General features: G+C 48.4%; 1 protein-coding gene and 1 non-coding gene across 3 annotated transcripts; one reads left to right on the forward strand and one right to left on the reverse strand.

Annotated features, from left to right (window-relative positions):
- LOC135822539 (ankyrin repeat and SAM domain-containing protein 1A-like) lies at window positions 1-18,238 on the reverse strand. Of its 2 annotated transcripts, none has more exons than XM_065335331.1 (16): window positions 17,936-18,238; window positions 14,200-14,318; window positions 13,960-14,014; window positions 13,315-13,421; window positions 11,244-11,308; window positions 10,554-10,728; window positions 10,005-10,127; window positions 9,097-9,294; window positions 8,719-8,830; window positions 7,139-7,230; window positions 5,971-6,042; window positions 5,310-5,396; window positions 2,835-2,975; window positions 2,328-2,372; window positions 1,464-1,956; window positions 1-378 (listed from the first exon to the last, which is right to left on the reverse strand). In XM_065335331.1, the coding sequence occupies exons 2-15, from the start codon at window positions 14,266-14,268 to the stop codon at window positions 1,495-1,497; spliced, it is 1,803 nt and encodes a 600-aa protein (XP_065191403.1). In that variant the 5' UTR covers window positions 14,269-14,318; window positions 17,936-18,238; the 3' UTR covers window positions 1-378; window positions 1,464-1,494. The 2 variants fall into 2 exon arrangements, with proteins under 2 accessions (XP_065191403.1, XP_065191402.1); XM_065335330.1 differs by having other exon boundaries at window positions 1,452-1,956; window positions 17,936-18,234.
- Trnas-aga (transfer RNA serine (anticodon AGA)) lies at window positions 4,294-4,375 on the forward strand. Its single transcript has one exon. It is a non-coding gene; the product is annotated as a tRNA-Ser (tRNA).
- Window positions 18,239-19,321: the final 1,083 nt, after the last annotated feature.

Here is a 19,321-nt window from a genome sequence, read left to right on the forward strand (position 1 = left end):
TTGTAGGTTCTGGGACGGGCCAGGAACATCAGATCAGAGCATGAACACATGGAACACAACACTGCAGCAGAAAAACAGCAACGGGTGACAGGAAGGAAACGTAAAAATTAAACAGCCTCCGTGCGTACTCAAGGGAATTGAAAATTTTAAAAAAATTGACGAAATCACAGGAAGATTGCAGAACAGCATGTATGTTATCAGTCGCATCTAGTGCTGTTGCGTACCTTCTAGCTGCATGGCAATCGCAAGTCAAAATGTTGTGTGGTATTGACTATTGAGTACCACTGTGAGCTGGTTGCCACGGTGGGTGGTGATAGACTAGTACCGGTGACCTTCAGCGTATTACTTCACGTTCAGCCAATTGCCGTTCCGTAGAATCTGCAGGGAATACAGAATCGTGGTGCACACAGGATACGGTGAGCATCCCACACACAGGACAGACTGCTAGGGACAACACTGATCTGTGGTGCATGCACATGTCCCATGCATTCGCTGTGCACGCCCGGCTGCTTGCACAAGCATGGCATGAACGCATCGTAATTCGGCTACATGTAGCACCATAGGCACACATCGGACATAGACGGCAGTGTAGACAGACATGGTCTTCCCGTGAACATACATGCCTAGCACCAAGAGTGTGCGACTCGACGATCCCCCAGCCCACGGCGGAATTTTCGTTATGACATCAGTCTTTGGCGGCTGTTTGGCTCACTGATGCCATTATGCGTAGCCAGAGATCAAAGTACAACTAATTTGTACATTACAGCTACGGTAGTCGAAGCAGAACAACGGACGATAGATCGATGTGTATTGAACCTGATGAACTCTCATGATATCTACAAAACAAGCGCGGGAAAGCATACGCACTTCATCATACTTCTGCCAAAGAATGACGTAAGGCCAAGTAAAAACAACTGATTGTTTATCGTCTGCGCCCGCCCCGATTTTCGCCCTCCCAGCCAAATTATTTTATTTTTTAATTCCGGTAAATGTACTGTATGTACTGCGATCTGTGCCTATACGGCCTCTAATGAGCGTGACTGAAGATCTTGGAAGGCGAAGTCCGCAGATTGAATCATACATGTAGGTGATATAGGCTTGAAAAGTGAAAGATATTATCAGCTGCCTGATTCTCTTTGTTGTCCTACGTTGGTTGTTTCACTTTTCCCTATTGGCATCCTCAAAATTATCTTGCAAGATGTTATTCGTGGCTGACGATTCATCTGCATCACATGGATTTATCTCACTCTGTGCAAAATGGCTTCAAAATAAGAAAATTGAAGAAAGAGGCATGTCTAGGGGTTGCAAACACCTACCATACAGCCATACATGTAAAATGAAGAAATAAAATATAATACCTCCCGTCCGCCCCGATTTCTCAGGAAAATCTGACGATAAACAATCAATATATTTTACATGGCCTAATAAAAAATTCTCTTGCCAGCACATACCTGGCTGCTTACACAGAGCGAGCGGAGGAGGTTCAACACTGCATCATGACCGTGGTCCATTGCTGGCAGTAGAGCCAGGGGTTACCCAGTGTGTCTCCTCTTCGCCTTCCTTCTCGGACTCCTTCAGTGATACCTCGTGTTTGATCGAAGACCTGGCTGGCACCATATGAGGGCTATCAATAAGTCTTACGGGCCCGTCAGTGCTACTGGTTTTTGCCTTGTCGGGGCTGACTTGCTTACGTAGTCGCTTCGGTATTACTTTGGAGTAGGCAGGCGATTCTTTTTCCGCCCCGCGTGATCCTACAGATGCTGCTGCTGGTGTTGCGGCTGCTGCATGTGGTGGCGGTGCGGGCGCTGTGTGTGATGCTGCTACCGGCTGTGCAGTGGAACCGGCGGCCAAGTCAAGCGAGTCGCCATGCTTGCTGCCTCGCCGTTGCTCTAGGTCCTCTTCGAAAGCGGCCATCTTCTGAATGGCTTTCGTCTTCTTGTGATGCTGGTATGCGATCTATTGTTACAGATGCAGGAGAGAGAGAGAGAGAGAGAGAGAGAGAGAGAGAGAGAGTGAGAGAGAGAGAGAGAGAGAGAGAGTGAGAGAGAGAGAGAAAGAGAGAGAGAGAGAGAGAGAGAGAGAGAGAGAGAGAGAGAGAGAGGTGATGATGAAAAAGAAGGGACATTTTCTGTAGAATGGTGATGGACCCAATTGCAATACCATCACTGGAAAGAAATTCAAAGCATACCCCCCTCCCCCAAACACACACACACACACTCCAAAGGCATTCCGTCCCCATAACACTCACTTTTACGAGCAAAGGCCGGGTATACTGAGGAACAAATAGAAACAAGGTCACATTGTGCAAGAAATGTGCAACACCCTACCTCGAATGCCTGTCCCAGCGTCATGACAATTTCATTGGCTATTTTCTAAAGGCAAAGAGCAGAAAATTCAGGATACAGACAAGAAATACTGGTGAACAAGCTACACGAACCCGTGGACAAAGTCAAGAGCAGCACATTTTCTGCAACACCGGGGATCAGGTCTGATGTGTGCGGAAGACTGCAGGGTCCCTGGCACCGTTTTGTGTAAACCTATACAATACCTGTAACAGATATCCTTGGTTGTAGTAGGACAGCTATCTCTCCAACCTATGACAGTATTTACATGTCCGGTTTTCACCCATCAATGTTGCGTGAAAAGGGCTTGCCACCGCAGTATCGAGCCTGCCTCCGGTACAAGTGCGGTGATTTCGAGCAACTACACACACAAAGAGTGAAATACCTGGCTATGCCAAATAAAAGGCTGATCCTGTGTTTCGCAGGCCAATATTGCACGGCATTCATGCACATGTACACATACGGCACATGCCATGGAAGTTAGAACCATACCTTCGTCTCAGCACGCAGCACGTGGCAGAAGCAGAGCTTCTTCTGCAACGGGTCGCGCGTCACGTAGCCGAAAACGGTGGGGTCTTTGACATCTTGGGCAATGTACAGCACCGTCTTTAGCTCATCTTTCTGAATGACGCTCTACAGCATGAAACACCACACCATGCACAACACTATACAGTGAAACAGCTGTCTAAGACAACCGCTCAAGGGACCTTCAAAACGTGGTCTCTGCTCCCAGGTGGTCTCCTCATCCAGGGTCATTTGACTGGAAAAAGCATCTCTTGGTCCTAGTTTCGGTGGTCTTTCAGGACAGGTGGTCGCCTTATCCGAGTCATCGGTCTCATTGACAGGTTTTACTGTATACACTGTACTAGGGCTTGAATATACCCTTTACACTACAGGCTATCTACTGAGCTTAGCAGGTTTTAGTAGTAGTAGTAGTAGAATTTATTATTTTACTAGGGAACTCCCAACAGGCGTTGCCTTTTTACTGGGAACCCTAGGAATGACTTGGTGCTTGTGACAAATGCAGAAAGGGGCTTAGCTTGACGACATCCAGGTGGAAGCATGTTCCATCTGTCTGCTGCCAAAAATGAAATAGCATTCAGGCCGTAACGAGACGTAGCTCTGGGTAGGTTCAGAGCAGCTGAAGCTTGACCGCGGGTAGCAGCATTTGTGCGGCATGATGCAGAGCGGGGGGTAAATATCGTGCTTAAAAGAGGACGGGTGCAACGAGATAGACACCTAAAAACAAACACAAACAGCTTCAAGTTTACACGGCGAGAGAAAGTATACAGGTTATATTTGGTGAGAATGAAATCGATAGAAGTATACTGATCATGGCCAAACACTCGCCTTAGGCACCTATTGCTGGTTGACTCAAGTTTGTCTCTGAGTTTAGCAGACAAGCAGTGAACATAACATGTGCTGGCATAGTCCAAGGTACTCTGGACAATTGTCAGGTAAAACATGCGGCGGCCGGTCATGGAGACATCGCGGCGCCCGTGGCGGAATGAGGCAACCTTGCACTGTGCCTTTGCGCACACACGCTCAACCTGCTGCTCGAAGCTGAGCGACGAGTCCAATAGGAGGCCAAGGTACAGAACATGGCTGGACTCGGGGATTACGGTGCCTTTGCAGGTGATGCTGGGGATCACGTCCAGTTGCGTGATCCCCAGCATCACCTGCAAAGGCAGGTTACACCAGCACCGGCTTTCTTCCACAAAAAATCAGGCCAAAACTGCCCCCGGGGCCCCATATCTTGAGCATTTATTTCCATACCAACAGCTGTAAACTGAATATGGCCTTTTATCACCAAGATGGGGAGGGGCTAACCAAGGCAAAGTACAACACACACACACAACTCACTGTCCCTCTCCATGGCATGGGCATGGGCATGGGCATGGGCATGGTTTCTTGTCGAAACATGTAATAAGGTGGGTTGCACCACATCTGAGCAGTGGTGGCCGAGTGGTTAAGGCGATTGACTAGAAATCAATTGGGCTCTGCCCGCACAGGTTCGAATCCTGTTCACTGCGGCATGGTTCTTTTTTTCTCTTACTCTCTCCTGATAGCAATGAAGCAGAGTTAGCAGACCCAGTTTTTCTCCAAAAATCCCATAAACTCTAGCTCAAATCCCCACTCCCACTGCATGATTGTACTGTAGCGGACATGGAAATCCAGTCGATTGACTGGGGCCGGCGCCCTCAGCGCGTACAGAACGCTGCGTGCATGCAGTGCACATTTTGATCCGATGGGAACAGCGCGCTGCAGCACATAAAATGCATGTGTGTAGATCTACCGCTTCAGCCACGGCTGCATGGCCAGCACCCTGGGGCCGCTAGACGTGCGACCGGATTTCCATGTCCACAACAGTAGGAGGGAGGTTGTACTGGTAAAGGACCATAATTCACCGTCTTACTGCATCAGTATACCGTATTTCCCGGATTGTAAGTCGCACCTTTTTCATGGGCGTAGGAACCGGTCCGGCAGGCCCGGCGGTCGCCGGACCAATAATTTTCGAATTTTTTTCTTTTTTCTTTTTTTACATTTCAACCTTGTTGATGGCTTGTCGACTCTTGTACCGGTACCATGTTTTACATCGACAATGCGGTGTATCATCAGCATTCATATTCTTAGTTCTCATATTATTCTGTAGCATTAAAATATGGCCTTTTAGGCCCAATTTTCAAAACAAATCCCGGGGGAGGACCCCGGACCCCCTCTCACAATTTTGCCGCACCAATATTAAACTGCTTCCTACGCCCCTGTTTTTTACACTAAACTTCAAGGGCAAAGAAGGGGGTGCGACTTACAATCGAGTGTGACTTCTTACTTATGTGAATGCATTGAGACGATTTGGTTCGGACGTGAGAATGGGCTGTGACTTATAAGCAAGTGCGACTTATATTCAGAGAAATACTGTAACACACACACAGAGTTGGAAGGTGAGAGGTGATCCCAGGCACTCACCTGGCTTTTGGAGTCCACAAATTTGATGATGGAACCATGTATCCACAGGGATATCTTCGGAATCTTCTGCATTTTCATTGCCATCATCTACAGGAGACCGTGACAGTGGAAGCATAAAAGAAAAAATACAAGGGGAAGAAGTCACACGAGCTCCGACAACGTAACCCTGTGACAGTGGCTACCACTGTGCCTGAGGCCATCCTCGTTATTACTTCAACAGTGGACCACTACCGTAATCAGTTAAACTGCATGTGGTATATACTAGTAGGGGGCAATTGGGAAGAAGCTAGAATTATTATTATTATTATCTTCACTAGTTTGAGGGAAAGATAATTATTATTATTACTTGCATGTACGCATTGAATGAAGCTAGAATGAAATAAGAAAATTGAAGATATCAATTCGGCGGAGCATACATATATGTGATTATCAACATGTCCACCGTCTAAGAAACAGCATGCACTCGCTTTCCAGGCCACCTGATAGGTGAATGATGTCCAAGGCACTTACACTGCATCACTCGGGTTCACACTTGTCATTTTTTTACTTATTCCAAAATCTCCCAACGCATACGAGTGAACAATGCAAAACCGTAGATAATAAAAATGGTAGCTCGACTGGCAGCAACAAGTCCCTTCTTTGCATATAGGCGAGTACTGACCTGCATTTTATGGCATGCCTCTTCCGTTGTCTTCGGTCCTTCAAACTTCTTGACTAATTCTGTGCCCAGATACTGCAAAGAACAATACCACAGCATCCACAACATCCAGCATCCTCAAAATAAAAGCATATCACAAATACACATCAGCCACCCAAAACCTTCAGCGCGCCCTACGCCTACATTTACTGAACCTAAAACGGCTTCAACAACATGTTCTTAAAGGGGAAGTTAAGGCAAAAATTAAAATTTCACCAGTTGTAGTCTTCGGGGTGCTGAGTCGAATGGTCTTGGTCCGAGAAAGCTGAGACGCTCCCTTCCTACTTGAATCCCAATCGAACTCGCGCACTTCCACCGAAACTGGGTGACTGCGCCCTACTAGATGGGGATTTGTATGCAAAATGTCACTAAAAGTGCCATTTCGTTCTTATAAAAGCACGGATGACCGCAATTGGCCCATATGTTGTAGTCTTTTGGACGCTGAGTCGATTGGTTTTGGTCCGAAAAGGCTGCGATGCAGCGTTCCTCCTTTATTCCCAATCGAACATGGTTGAACAAGCGGTCACGTGCTCCTGCGTACACCAGTCACCTGGTCACCGTGCCTGCAGGGTACAACTTACTAGCCTGTTTGACCTTTTTTGGGTGCAGTCCTGTCACTCGAGTTGAACTCGAGTTGAACCTTGGTGTGAAAGTTGTCGCCTGCTGGCGTGGTGACCAGGTGATTTTGGCACCCAGGAGCACGTGACCGCTTGTTCAACCATGTTCGATTGGGAATAAAGGAGGAACGCTGCATCGCAGCCTTTTCGGACCAAAACCAATCGACTCAGCGTCCAAAAGACTACAACATATGGGCCAATCGCGGTCATCCGTGCTTTTATAAGAACGAAATGGCGCTTTTAGTGACATTTTGCATACAAATCCCCATCTAGTAGGGCGCAGTCACCCAGTTTCGGTGGAAGTGCGCGAGTTCGATTGGGATTCAAGTAGTAAGGGAGCGTCTCAGCTTTCTCGGACCAAGACCATTCGACTCAGCACCCCGAAGACTACAACTGGTGAAATTTTAATTTTTGCCTTAACTTCCCCTTTAACAACTGCGAAGCCAAGAAAACTTTGAAAAGTACATGAAATGGCAAACTGGCAGTCTGTCCGCACGTCACCGACACTGACTTACCTGTACGTCATAGTGAAGATTGCCTTTCGCCACCTCGGTAACCTGATGTTTCCAACTATCTCCCATCTTCTTCAGGTGAGTGCTCTCGATACCTGCATCGGTGCATTCCACAGCGGAGTACATCCAAGACAGAAGAGTTGCCTGATGAATGATCTATTTCCACTGTACAGTCAACCTTGCGAATAATGAATAGCCGTCGATAGTGCATGAGATAAGTTTCGTTATTCGTGAGGTTAATAGTATGCAGTAGTATGCATGACCAATGAAAATGCCACGGTTCTCCGCATCCGTAGCAACACCACCACCCTCTAGGATCAAGGCGCAGATGCAGCTCCTAAAGTGGTGGGAGGTGAGGAGATCAGACCCACCAAAGTGGTCAAAGACTGAACATCCCATTCACTGTATCCATGCTTCCCTCGCATGGATGCATGGCCACTTGGTCCGAAAATTGTGTCATTATTCGCGAGTTGTTTTTGACTGTACTGACTCTAGTGTTTACTGTGGTGTTGTTGATGATTGATTTAGATAGTCTTACCCAACCAGGCTCCATACCCAACCAGCCCCCCTTACCCAACCAGGGGTCCTAAGGCCCCGGTCACACCGAAACAAGCCACTTTGGGCTTGTGATCGCTGGCGCTCAGCTGGCTTGCGTGGTCCCTGTGACGCGGTCACACCAGACCTTGAGTGCAAAGCTTGAATGGCTTGTTTTTCTTACCCGCCAAATTTTGAATATCTCGAAACACACCAATGTTTGCAAGAAACCGGAAAGCAGAACGTTCGCGATCTAAAACTGTACTTGTTCTAGTGTACAGTTTTGATGAAGAAGCAAAGGAAGCCCGGATTCTGAATTGCGAAGTCGTGCTCTTTTTATTTGTTCGGTGTGCATGGACGCGATGGTTCGGGTGGTGTTTCCCGATGTCGAGCTTTCTGCCCCGCCGGTTGCCGTTCTTCAACTCAGTTGCAATCCACTCTCTTCTTCGTACCCGGCTTTCTTCATGAATTCGGTCGTGAGTGTGGTGCCTTGTCTTGGCCTCAAACCACAGCTCCAACAATCTACGCAGCAGTCTAGAGGCACAGCGGCAGAAATCCATGGTCGTCGGACAAAATCCAAATCAAACTGAATACAGTGTAGTTGGATAGACAGACTCACGATCAAAACCAAAGGCACAGGGATAGCACGGTTCCACGGACACAAGAAAGAACATCAATATCAGTTCATCATGTCAAATAGCTACATGGTGTGCTCCAAGCGCACTCAAATTATTTTTTGAATTTCGGCTTGTTTCAGCCGCTTGTACAAGCTGTGGCTGAAACAAGCCGAAAAAACGGCTGAGAGTCAGCCACGGCTGAAAGTCGCTTGTAGGACATTTTTCAGCCATTTCCATGGTAATAGTGACGTAAACAAGCGCTTTTTTCGGCTGAACGGCTGAATCGAGCTCGGTGTGACCGCGGCCTTAGTAGACTCCATACCCAACCAGCCCCCCCCCCCCCCCCTTACCCAACCAGGGGTCCTTACCCAACCAGGCCCTTACCCAACCAGCCCCCCCCCCCCCTCCCCCTTACCCAACCAGGTTCCTTACCCATCTTCTGCAGTATCTTGATATTATGCTCCTGTGCATGACGTGGAGATCGAAGGTTCAGAGGGTCCAGGTCACGATCTGTCTGCGGCCGAGAGCTGTCAAAATTCGGATCCTGGTGTAGGAATTGAAACGTTTAAAAAAAAGTACACAGACAACAAGAAGTGCATTGCAGATCGTATTAATCACAGCACGATGCGGTATTATCGTCAACTCCAGGCTAAGATCTAGGATAGCACATCTATTGCAGAACACAGCCGGTGCGCATGGCTTACATATCGGCTCTCCAAAACGGGGCTGCAGATAAGCCTACCACATGCATGCATGCACGAACATTCACCCTCCCCCCCCCCCCCCCCCCCGTGCCACAAACACACTCACGTTTGGATTTGCACCACCCCTGGACTCGTTTGTGTCAACTTTGATATGAGGCACGTCCGCCTTCTCAATCGGCTTCCGTTTCATGCTTGCCTGCACGGTACTGAAGTCACGGCGAACGTTGGTCTCCGGCATTGTCGGGGCTGAGCTCTCCTTCGACAGCTGAATCAGCCGACTCATACTCAACCGCCGCATTCTCAACTGCGGCACATACACACACATACGTACGTACGTACGTGCATGTACACATACATGATACACACGTGCACACACACGCACACATGCATGCATGCACACACACATACACACATACATGTACACACACACACACACATCAACGCGTGCACGCAAGCACAAAGTTAACAATATGGTAGGCTACATATCTACAAGGACTGGTTATAGCAGGTTACCTATCCACATGGACTGGTTATGGCAGGATGCCTATCCACATGGACTGGTTACGGCAGGTTACCTATCCACATGGACTGGTTATGGCAGGCTCCACATGAACTGGTGACAGCAGCCTGCCTATCCACATGGACTGGTTATGGCAGGCTGCCTATCTATATGGGCTGATTATGGCAGGATGCCTATCTATATGGGCTGATTATGGCAGATTACCTTTCCAAATGGACTGGTTATGGCAGGTTTTCTATCCACATGGACTGGTTATGGAGGGCTACCTATCCTGATGGACTGGTTATGGCAGGTTTTCTATCCATATGGACTGGTTAAAGCAGGCTACCTATCCACATGGACTGGTTACGGCGGGCTACCTATTCACATGGACTGGTTATAGCAGGCTACCTATTCACATGGACTGGTTATTGAGTGCTTCCAACCCACATGGACTGGTTATGGCAGGCTCTAAGCCATAACCAAACCACTAGAATATCTCCCAGGCTACTTACAGCTAGCTCAATATCGGACATTTCAGGTAGCTTGACATCTCCATGCAGCATTGGATTTAGCATGTGTAGCTCACGTATAGCCGCTGTCAGCCGTCGACGATGCCCGAGCTTTGCCATGCCCATCTGCAGAACAGAGGACACCAGTAGACTAGCTGCATTAGTCACTGAGAGATTACACTACTGCCGAGTGCCGAAGAGCGACCAGGCTAGCATCATGCACAGCATACCAATGTGTACACGGTGACTCAACTACGCCGCATAGACTGTAATACATGAAAATAGGAACGGTCTAGGCTAGGAGGCTGGAACTGGTTGTCCCCGCTGAATGCACACTGCTCTGATTGAAGACATCCCTGGATAGCGACACACAAGTGTTTACTAGTATTTTGTCTCACTCTACAGACACATTGATGACGTTAACCATGCACTCCAATGGTCATGACCTGCTGGAGCACATGATCAGCATTCGGTTCATGCATAACATTCTTCAGTCGGCAAGCGGCCGTCTGGCAGGCCTGCAGAACAATCAGAACTAACACATTGACTTACGCCGAACAGCTCGTTGTCCCAGAGGGAGCAGACTTTCTTCACAGTCATATAGTCGTTCTGTGCAAACAGTTCCAGGTACTCCTCCAACCCTAGGTCCTGCAGTAGCTCTGGCACGGTGTCTGGCTCGCAGATGGCCGACCGGTCCGGCAGAAGACTGGCCACTGCTACCAATGTGCTGGAAAAGAGTAAACAGAAAGGTGTGGAGTATGCTTGCACTGCGTATAATCATAATGAATAAGGATAATGTAGCACAGGTGAATTACAGGGATACCTTCAGCTACCATAGGGGTTGAAGCAAAAGCTTTCTTTGGCATTCCTGAAACTCTCTGGTGGCCACCTTGCTCAGTTTGCCAGCGCAACCTATTGTGCCGCCATGTCATGTAATGTGAATCTCAGCTGTCACTAGAGGAGCAGAGTGCAGGCAGCTGCACACTCTTCATGAGTTTCGGATTTATGTACTCTTGGTATTTCTCATAACCACTCTGCCAGCAGGGGTGCCAGACGTGTCAGTAGACAGCAGACACATTCTATCTGCTCAAAGTTAAATGGTATACATGTGCACACACACACACACACACACACATACGTACGTACACACACACACACACACACACACACACACACACACACACACACACACACACACACACACACACACACACACACAAACACACACACACGCACACCAACCTGCAGTCGTCCTGGGAGCGAATCCCTGATCTCCTGAGATCTGTTTCGGTCATAATATCTTCACTCTGTTCCAGCACACATACACACAGTAGCCAGAGTAAGCATACAGGCAGGAATAATCTGACTACACTGCACACTCACAGTGAGTTGCTTACTAGTACACGTGCCATCAAGAGTCCACAATCCCCCAGAGTGCGCAACTGGGATGGGGTTGTGGGACGGCGTAATCCGTGATGTACGTCATTTTTTTGGGTCGGACTTGCGTCATTCCGTCGACGCGGCCCACCACGGAAACACTTCCCCTGCTCATGATGTCACACTATGACGTGCAGCACGGATTTCGCCGTCCCAGATCTGATCAGTGAAGTTGCGCAATCTGGGGGTTATGGACTCTTGGTGACACTCTGAGCAACAGCAATAGAGCTTCAGAGCCTTCAGTCTCCCTTCACTGTACCTGCACAGCCTTCAGTCTCCCTTCACTGTACCTGCACAGCCTTCAGTCTCCCTTCACTGTACCTGCACAGCCTTCAGTCTCCCTTCACTGTACCTGCACAGCCTTCAGTCTCCCTTCACTGTACCTGCACAGCCTTCAGTCTCCCTTCACTGTACCTGGACACAGCCTTCAGTCTCCCTTCACTGTACCTGCACAGCCTTCAGTCTCCCTTCACTGTACCTGCACAGCCTTCAGTCTCCCTTCACTGTACCTACACAGCCTTCAGTCTCCCTTCACTGTACCTGGACACAGCCTTCAGTCTCCCTTCACTGTACCTGCACAGCCTTCAGTCTCCCTTCACTGTACCTGCACAGCCTTCAGTCTCCCTTCACTGTACCTGCACAGCCTTCAGTCTCCCTTCACTGTACCTGCACAGCCTTCAGTCTCCCTTCACTGTACCTACACAGCCTTCAGTCTCCCTTCACTGTACCTGCACAGCCTTCAGTCTCCCTTCACTATACCTGCACAGCCTTCAGTCTCCTTTCACTGTACCTGCACAGCCTTCAGTCTCCTTTCACTGTACCTGCACAGCCTTCTGTCTCCCTTCACTGTACCGGCACAGCCTTCAGTCTCCCTTCACTGTACCTGGACACAGCCTTCAGTCTCCCTTCACTGTACCTGCACAGCCTTCAGTCTCCCTTCACTGTACCTGGACACAGCCTTCAGTCTCCCTTCACTGTACCTGCACAGCCTTCAGTCTCCCTTCACTGTACCTGCACAGCCTTCAGTCTCCCTTCACTGTACCTGCACAGCCTTCAGTCTCCCTTCACTGTACCTGCACAGCCTTCAGTCCCCCTTCACTGTACCCTGCACAGCCTTCAGTCTCCCTTCACTGTACCTGCACAGCCTTCAGTCTCCCTTCACTGTACCTGCACAGCCTTCAGTCTCCCTTCACTGTACCTGGACACAGCCTTCAGTCTCCCTTCACTGTACCTGCACAGCCTTCAGTCTCCCTTCACTGTACCTGCACAGCCTTCAGTCTCCCTTCACTGTACCTGCACACACTGCACAGTAAAACCTGCCCTGACCGGCGGACGCCCTTGGTGCAGCGGCAACTGTCCTGGCATCACAGGATTCCGCTTGATCCAGGTACCGTAGTAACGCACGTATAGGCGCATGCGCCTGTATTCGGATATACGCGCACTCTCACTTATAAGCGCATGCTCTTATAGGCGAAGCACTACCAAAATTATCGCTTTGACACAATCACGGATAAAAGTCTGCAAACAGCATACAGGAACCATGAAACTGACACTACAAGACCTAGTCAAACACAAAGACTCTGGCAAACGAACTCTGATCGCGCATGCACGTTTAGGTGAAATATTTCATTTTTGAAAATTGGATTCGTAGCATACTTCACTTATAAGCGCATGTGCTTATATGGGCGTTATTACGGTATGCCCCTTCAATCCACAGCACTTTGGTGCATGAAAATTAGTCCGGTCAATACAGGATTCCGCGTGGTACAGGCCATCAGGCGAACACGCAGTTGCTTCTGAACAATATACAAGACTCCTCCAGTATCCCGGCATAGCCTATGATTGCGATGATCCCTGTATGTATCTCAGTACCTACCAGGAACTTGAGATCATCAAAGCCACTCTTTATGAGCAGATCCTTGTAGCACTCCATCTGATACTGGGTCAGCCATGCGGTGTATGGGTCGGCGGCTTCAGCATCCCCTGGAAATGAACATGCAGCACATATGTACACATGATGTCAATTCAACATGGTGTCACTGCTACCACCACTATGATCCCAGATCAGGCAAATCAGGCAAATCAGGTTCCTATTGAACCCAGACAATATTACACTCGTGAAGCAGGATACTAAGACAGATAATTTATAATAAGCTGCAGTACGTGCCTTCCCGGTGACGAGCCCAGAAGAGAGAGAGAGAGAGAGAGAGAGAGAGAGAGAGAGAGAGAGAGAGAGAGAGAGAGAGAGAGAGAGAGAGAGAGAGAGAGAGAGAGAGAGAGAGAGAGAGAGAGAGAGAAGAGAGAGAGGGATAGCGATAGAGATAGATAGATCCTGAGATAGATGGAGAGAGAGAGAGAGAGCAGTGAAAGTGAAAGAAAGAGAGTGAGAGAGAGGGCCATGAACGCACACATGCACACACATACAAAGGCAACTGTCTGCCTGAAGTGCATACTATAATATTGGCATATGCATGGTACATTCAACATGCAACAAGAAACATGAAGAACCTTATCCGCTTACCTGTAGCCACATACTCCGGCACACCAGAAACTAAGTCCTGGAGAAGATTGTCAATCTGTCACAGCACACAAAGTCACAAAATACACACATACATGGGAACACATGAATATGCACCCACTCATGCAGTGTCATATGAAGTCCAGACGAAATCTCTCAAATGAGCAAGGCCAGTTCAACAGGTGTTCACATTCAGTGGAGATCACTAGCAATGAAGCTGTACACGTTTTAAACCGGCCATACCTCTCCCCATTCCTCACTAAGTTGAACCTCAGTTTGGGACCGTTCCCGTCCACCGTTCGGCGGATCCATTACCACCAACCGTTGACGCTAAGGTCTAACGGCCCAGCTGTTCCAACCACCTGCACAAGAATTGCAGAAATCAAACAGCTACATTAGGCACGTGTCCGAAAAAATAGTTTGAAGTAAAAATTTGTTGCACAGCAGAAATACAAGTTTAACACCATTTGGCACCACTCTCCAAACTTCCAAAGTTGCAAACACATGCCTGGATGCATACGGACGCACACGCACACACACACACCTTTGACCTTTGACGCCCATCGCCGGAGGCGATGATAGCAATGCTACGGCAGAAGCCATAGCAACTTGTGCTGGGATTACACCATTCAACAGCTTGCAAGGCTGAAGAATTGACCGTCACTATTCAGCCTGGTCTACACCATACAGCTATTTGGAGTGACATTTTCTGGCCAGTGAATCCCTATCTTTGGTCTTCTTTTTTTCTTTTTCTTTTTTTCCCGCACACACATCACACCACATACTCCGGCATGCACTGGCTGTTGGTAACCACCCAGGAGAATGAAAGAAAAGTCAGGAAGAGTCACACACACACACACACACACACACACACACACACACATTGTCTACGGCTCTTTCTCTCCTTCTCTGTCTGGGCCAAGCTTGCACTTCATCAACCACTAGTTTAACCTTCACCCTGCCGCGTGACTGCACATACAGTAAAACCTGTGTTTGCCGGACCCTGGATCAAGCGCATCCCTGGACCAAGCGCATCCCTGGATCAAGCGCATCCCTGGATCAAGCGCATCCCTGGATCAAGCGCATCCCTGGATCAAGCGCATCCCTGGATCAAGCGCATCCCTGGATCAAGCGCATCCCTGGATCAAGCGCATCCCTGGACCAAGCGCATCCCTGGACCAAGCGCATCCCTGGACCAAGCGCATCCCTGGACCAAGCGCATCCCTGGACCAAGCGCATCCCTGGACCAAGCGCATCCCTGGACCAAGCGCATCCCTGGATCAAGCGCATCCCTGGATCAAGCGCATCCCTGGATCAAGCGCATCCCTGGATCAAGCGCATCCCTGGATCAAGCGCATCCCTGGATCAAGCGCATCCCTGGATCAAGCGCATCCCTGGATCAAGCGCATCCCTGGATCAAGCGCATCCCTGGATCAAGCGCATCCCTGGATCAAGCGCATCCCTGGATCAAGCGCATCCCTGGATCAAGCGCATCCCTGGATCAAGCGCATCCCTGGATCAAGCGCATCCCTGGATCAAGCGCATCCCTGGATCAAGCGCATCCCTGGATCAAGCGCATCCCTGGATCAAGCGCATCCCTGGATCAAGCGCATCCCTGGATCAAGCGCATCCCTGGATCAAGCGCAATCCCTGGATCCAGCGCATCCCTGGATCCAGCGCATCCCTGGATCCAGCGCAATCCTGTCATGTCAGGATAGTTTCCGCTGCACCAAGGCCGTCCAGTTCGGGCAGGTTTTACTGTATACCCTTAAAGCCTAGTTCACATTCGACGGGGCAAGACGTCTGACGGCGTCCAATGTGAACACCAGGAACGGGAACGCAACCGTACTACCGTACAGATCGGGAAGCGACGGGCAGAGTTGGATCGATCCAACTCTTCATACCGTAGACGGGCGTAGACGGGGACGCAAGCGTACAAAACGGCTGCAATTCGAGTGTGAACAGGAGACGGCGTCGTGCGCCGACTACTCCCGATTCGTACTTGGAAATTTTTAGCATTTCGAACACTGCACTTCCCATGATAACTCACAGAATGGCTAGCACGACTTGAGTTGAATTTTAGCAACATAAGATCTCATGTCACTTATTGTATTTAGGGATAGTTCAGAAGCGTGACAGACGAACTATTCTATCATTTCCCGGGGCTAGTATTTGAATGCCACAACTTTCAGGGCTAATTTTTTGGTCTTCATGAAAAACTGATGTCGTGAACTTGATTCCGCTTCTTTCAAGGAGAAATAATTGAAAGAAGTCCCGAAAAACGAGAAATTAGGTCCGAAAGTCACCCCGTCACGGACCGTGCCTTATGACTCGGGCCGTTCGATGTTGAACGTCGCAACGACTGCTGCATGTCGTGTCGTACGAATCGTACAGGATTTTACAGCTCACCCCAGCGCTCCCGACAAGCCCTTACATCCCGTACCGTCGGCGTTGCGTCGAATGTGAACTACAGTCCATTTCAAAACTATAGACGCATACCTAGGCAAAAAACGTTATGCCAGCATCTATACCACATAAAATCTGTGATCGCTTTGTGCATAATTTTTTCCAAATTGGGCGTCTGTTATCCAATCGTTTAGAAACTATATGAGAGTAATTGTGGAGCGGTCCTGAGCAATTTTCCGAAAACTATTCTCAAAAAGTTCCAGCCAAATTTGAAATATTTCAAAAACCCTACGCGTCTATAGTTTTGAAATGGACTGTAGGCTTAAAAAAGCCACAAAGGCAGAACAACAGAGACCAAAAAACATTTTCACGTGTCCATACAGAATTGCGGCCTTCCGTTGAAATAATTCAGTAATCACTCTATGAACTTACGAACTTATTGAAAAAGGAAACGTGGGCTGGTGCTATCTTGATAAAATCCACAGTAAAATGATGTGAAGTTGGTCTTATTTCTCTGAGTTACGCCACATGCACAAGATTGGTGTCAGATACACACCAGCTCAAGCCGGGATCCACACTAGTTCAAGCCGGGGGGGGGGGGGGGGGGGGCAGCTAGCCGTATATGCCACAGTATGTTCATATTCGGGGTACTTTATACTGACGTCTTACTATAGACTGTTGTACTAGTAGTACTAGTACGGCATGTGGAGGTGTCCGATTTCAGATGGAGTTGACCACACCCATCCCGTGTTTTCTAAATATAATTTTTTAAATGTTGACAATGATTGTCACCGAAAGGCGAAATGCCCTGGGTACATACTATGTACATATCCCGTAGATAGCCCCAGTGACATGGAGTACTAGTAGTAGTACATTGTATCAACAAAATAATTGATTGAATTAAATTATTTCATCACAATAATTTTGATAAACACTCGACAGCTTGAACTAGCGCTATAGCACGGATCTGACAACAATCAGTACCTTGTGCATATAACAATTATTTGTTGAAATAAGGTCCTAGCCTTGGGCTGCGAAGAATCAAGGTGCCACGTACTAGAGGCTAGCAAGCAACGCAGCAGACGGATGAGTAAAAAAAGGCGAGAATGCTGCAAAAGCACCACCACGATCGACACATGCATACTGCCACCGCAGCGCAGGGCCTAGGGATCGATCTTCATTCCTGGCTGGCAGTGGCACCATCACAAAACAAGTCACTGCCACTGCCACTGCCACTGGGCCACGGGTCGCTCGCTGCACTTCCATCCTTCCTAGTCCTAGTCAGGCCAGAGCTAGTCCGAACGCACTGCCTGTGTGGCTCATCACGTCCACCATGGTCCACCTAGTACCTAAACGTTCTGCGTGTTTCACGTGCCGTCACACGTCGTGTACTAGTACCAAAAAATAAGCCATGCTCCCGAGGAAAAACAAACGACGGTAGGAACTAGTGGAAGCTAACTACAAGGTAGTACCTAGCCCTAGGCACCCACGAAATAGTCAATCAAGGCATACTGAACACATTTAGTACTACCCGGTTTTAGTTACCATACAAACTTCACAACACTTGGCTCACCGCTAACGATCCCAAGACACCCGTGTCCGGCACGATGACTCGAGAAAGAATTGCTCGACTCCCCCGCAAGCGAAAGCGTCGCACAAGAATTTCCTCTCAGCAGGTGCCGCGTAGCGAGTGGCACACACACAACCAATTCGCTGTTCGGCTTTCCTCTTCCAAAGTTTCAGCAAATCTCAACACGCCAGAAAAATAAGCACAACTTGGGCACACGGCCAAGTAAAATAAGTTTGTTTGGACTTGCAGTGGTGCGCAGAGCTAGTTTATACAGTCATGGAACGTGTCTCGACACTCGGTACTCACGCCAGTCACGGTGTTACTGCACTACTACTCTCTACACAGACTGCTACAAGTACAACAGTACAAGGAGTGACACTCGATCACACTTCCATTTCACTGCCAGTGCCACTCAGCAGCAAATCAACACACGTAGATCCTGTACACCGCATGCTATGCTACGTAGTTATGTGCCAGATGTGCAACACGCGCGATGTTACTGTACTTCACACCTAAAGTTTAACGGTTTGTAATCTTGACACAAGTGCTTCCATTTCTATTCATTTTTTTTCAAAGAATCGACATCAAATCGATAAACCCTACACCATTGTACACTCTACAGAACAATCGCAGCATTCAGTCATTGTGATCGATCGTGTGGGATGCAGTGGAACTGGCAATGAAATACATAATCCTACACAGTTGCGAGGGCATGACGCTCTGATCAGGCCCGAGGTCTGTGAGTGAAGACTGATCAGACAACGGCACAGCAATATTATTATTAATTTTTACATGCAGCATGAGCATCAGCTTCTGTGCTACTTCTTACTCTTACAGTCTTAGACTTAGGGCGCGTTCGAATTGTCTTTATCAACTGTTCTAACAAATTTTATAAAGAGATAATAGTTTAAGTGTCGGTTTCTATCATTTTTACTTTTTCAGTGGAATTGCCATGGCGCTGATGACGTCCGATCAGATCGACCATCTCCACGTACTACGTGACGTAGCTATTCCAAACTCTTCGAAACTAATCCACCTTCCCATCGGATGAGTTTCGAGGAGTTTCGAGGAGCTTCGTTTTTCTGAAGAGGTCAATAAGGCCACCTCTTCAGGAAAACGAAGCTCCTCGAAAAGTCAAAGAGTGACAATTCGAACGCGCCCTTACCTTACTCCTTAGTTCTACATGTCATGACTGAGTGAGTCTGTACTATGCCCTATTACTACATGTAGATCTCCCAGCCTACTTAGCCTGCACTTCGTCTTCACTAAACTATTACAGTATTAGACTAACTAATTACTTCAGTCCGCGGACTGCGGCTCGGTCTGACTGTCAGTGTCACTACTTTGACACCAGTACCCGTACCGTGTCAATGACCTGTCTAGTCCTGT

The sequence above is a fragment of the Sycon ciliatum genome, chromosome 8 (genome assembly GCF_964019385.1).
Source record: "Sycon ciliatum chromosome 8, ocSycCili1.1, whole genome shotgun sequence".
NCBI lineage: Eukaryota > Metazoa > Porifera > Calcarea > Leucosolenida > Sycettidae > Sycon > Sycon ciliatum.

Excerpts from the sequence above, each read along its gene's own strand:
- LOC135822539 (XM_065335331.1), bottom strand. The coding sequence starts at position 14,268 with ATGGATCCGCCGAACGGTGGACGGGAACGGTCCCAAACTGAGGTTCAA. Across the intron at positions 10,729-11,243 it reads CGCTCCCAGGACGACTGCAG|CACATTGGTAGCAGTGGCCA; the intron begins GTTGGTGTGCGT and ends ACTCTTTTCCAG. Across the intron at positions 8,831-9,096 it reads GGGGTGGTGCAAATCCAAAC|GATCCGAATTTTGACAGCTC; the intron begins GTGAGTGTGTTT and ends TTCCTACACCAG.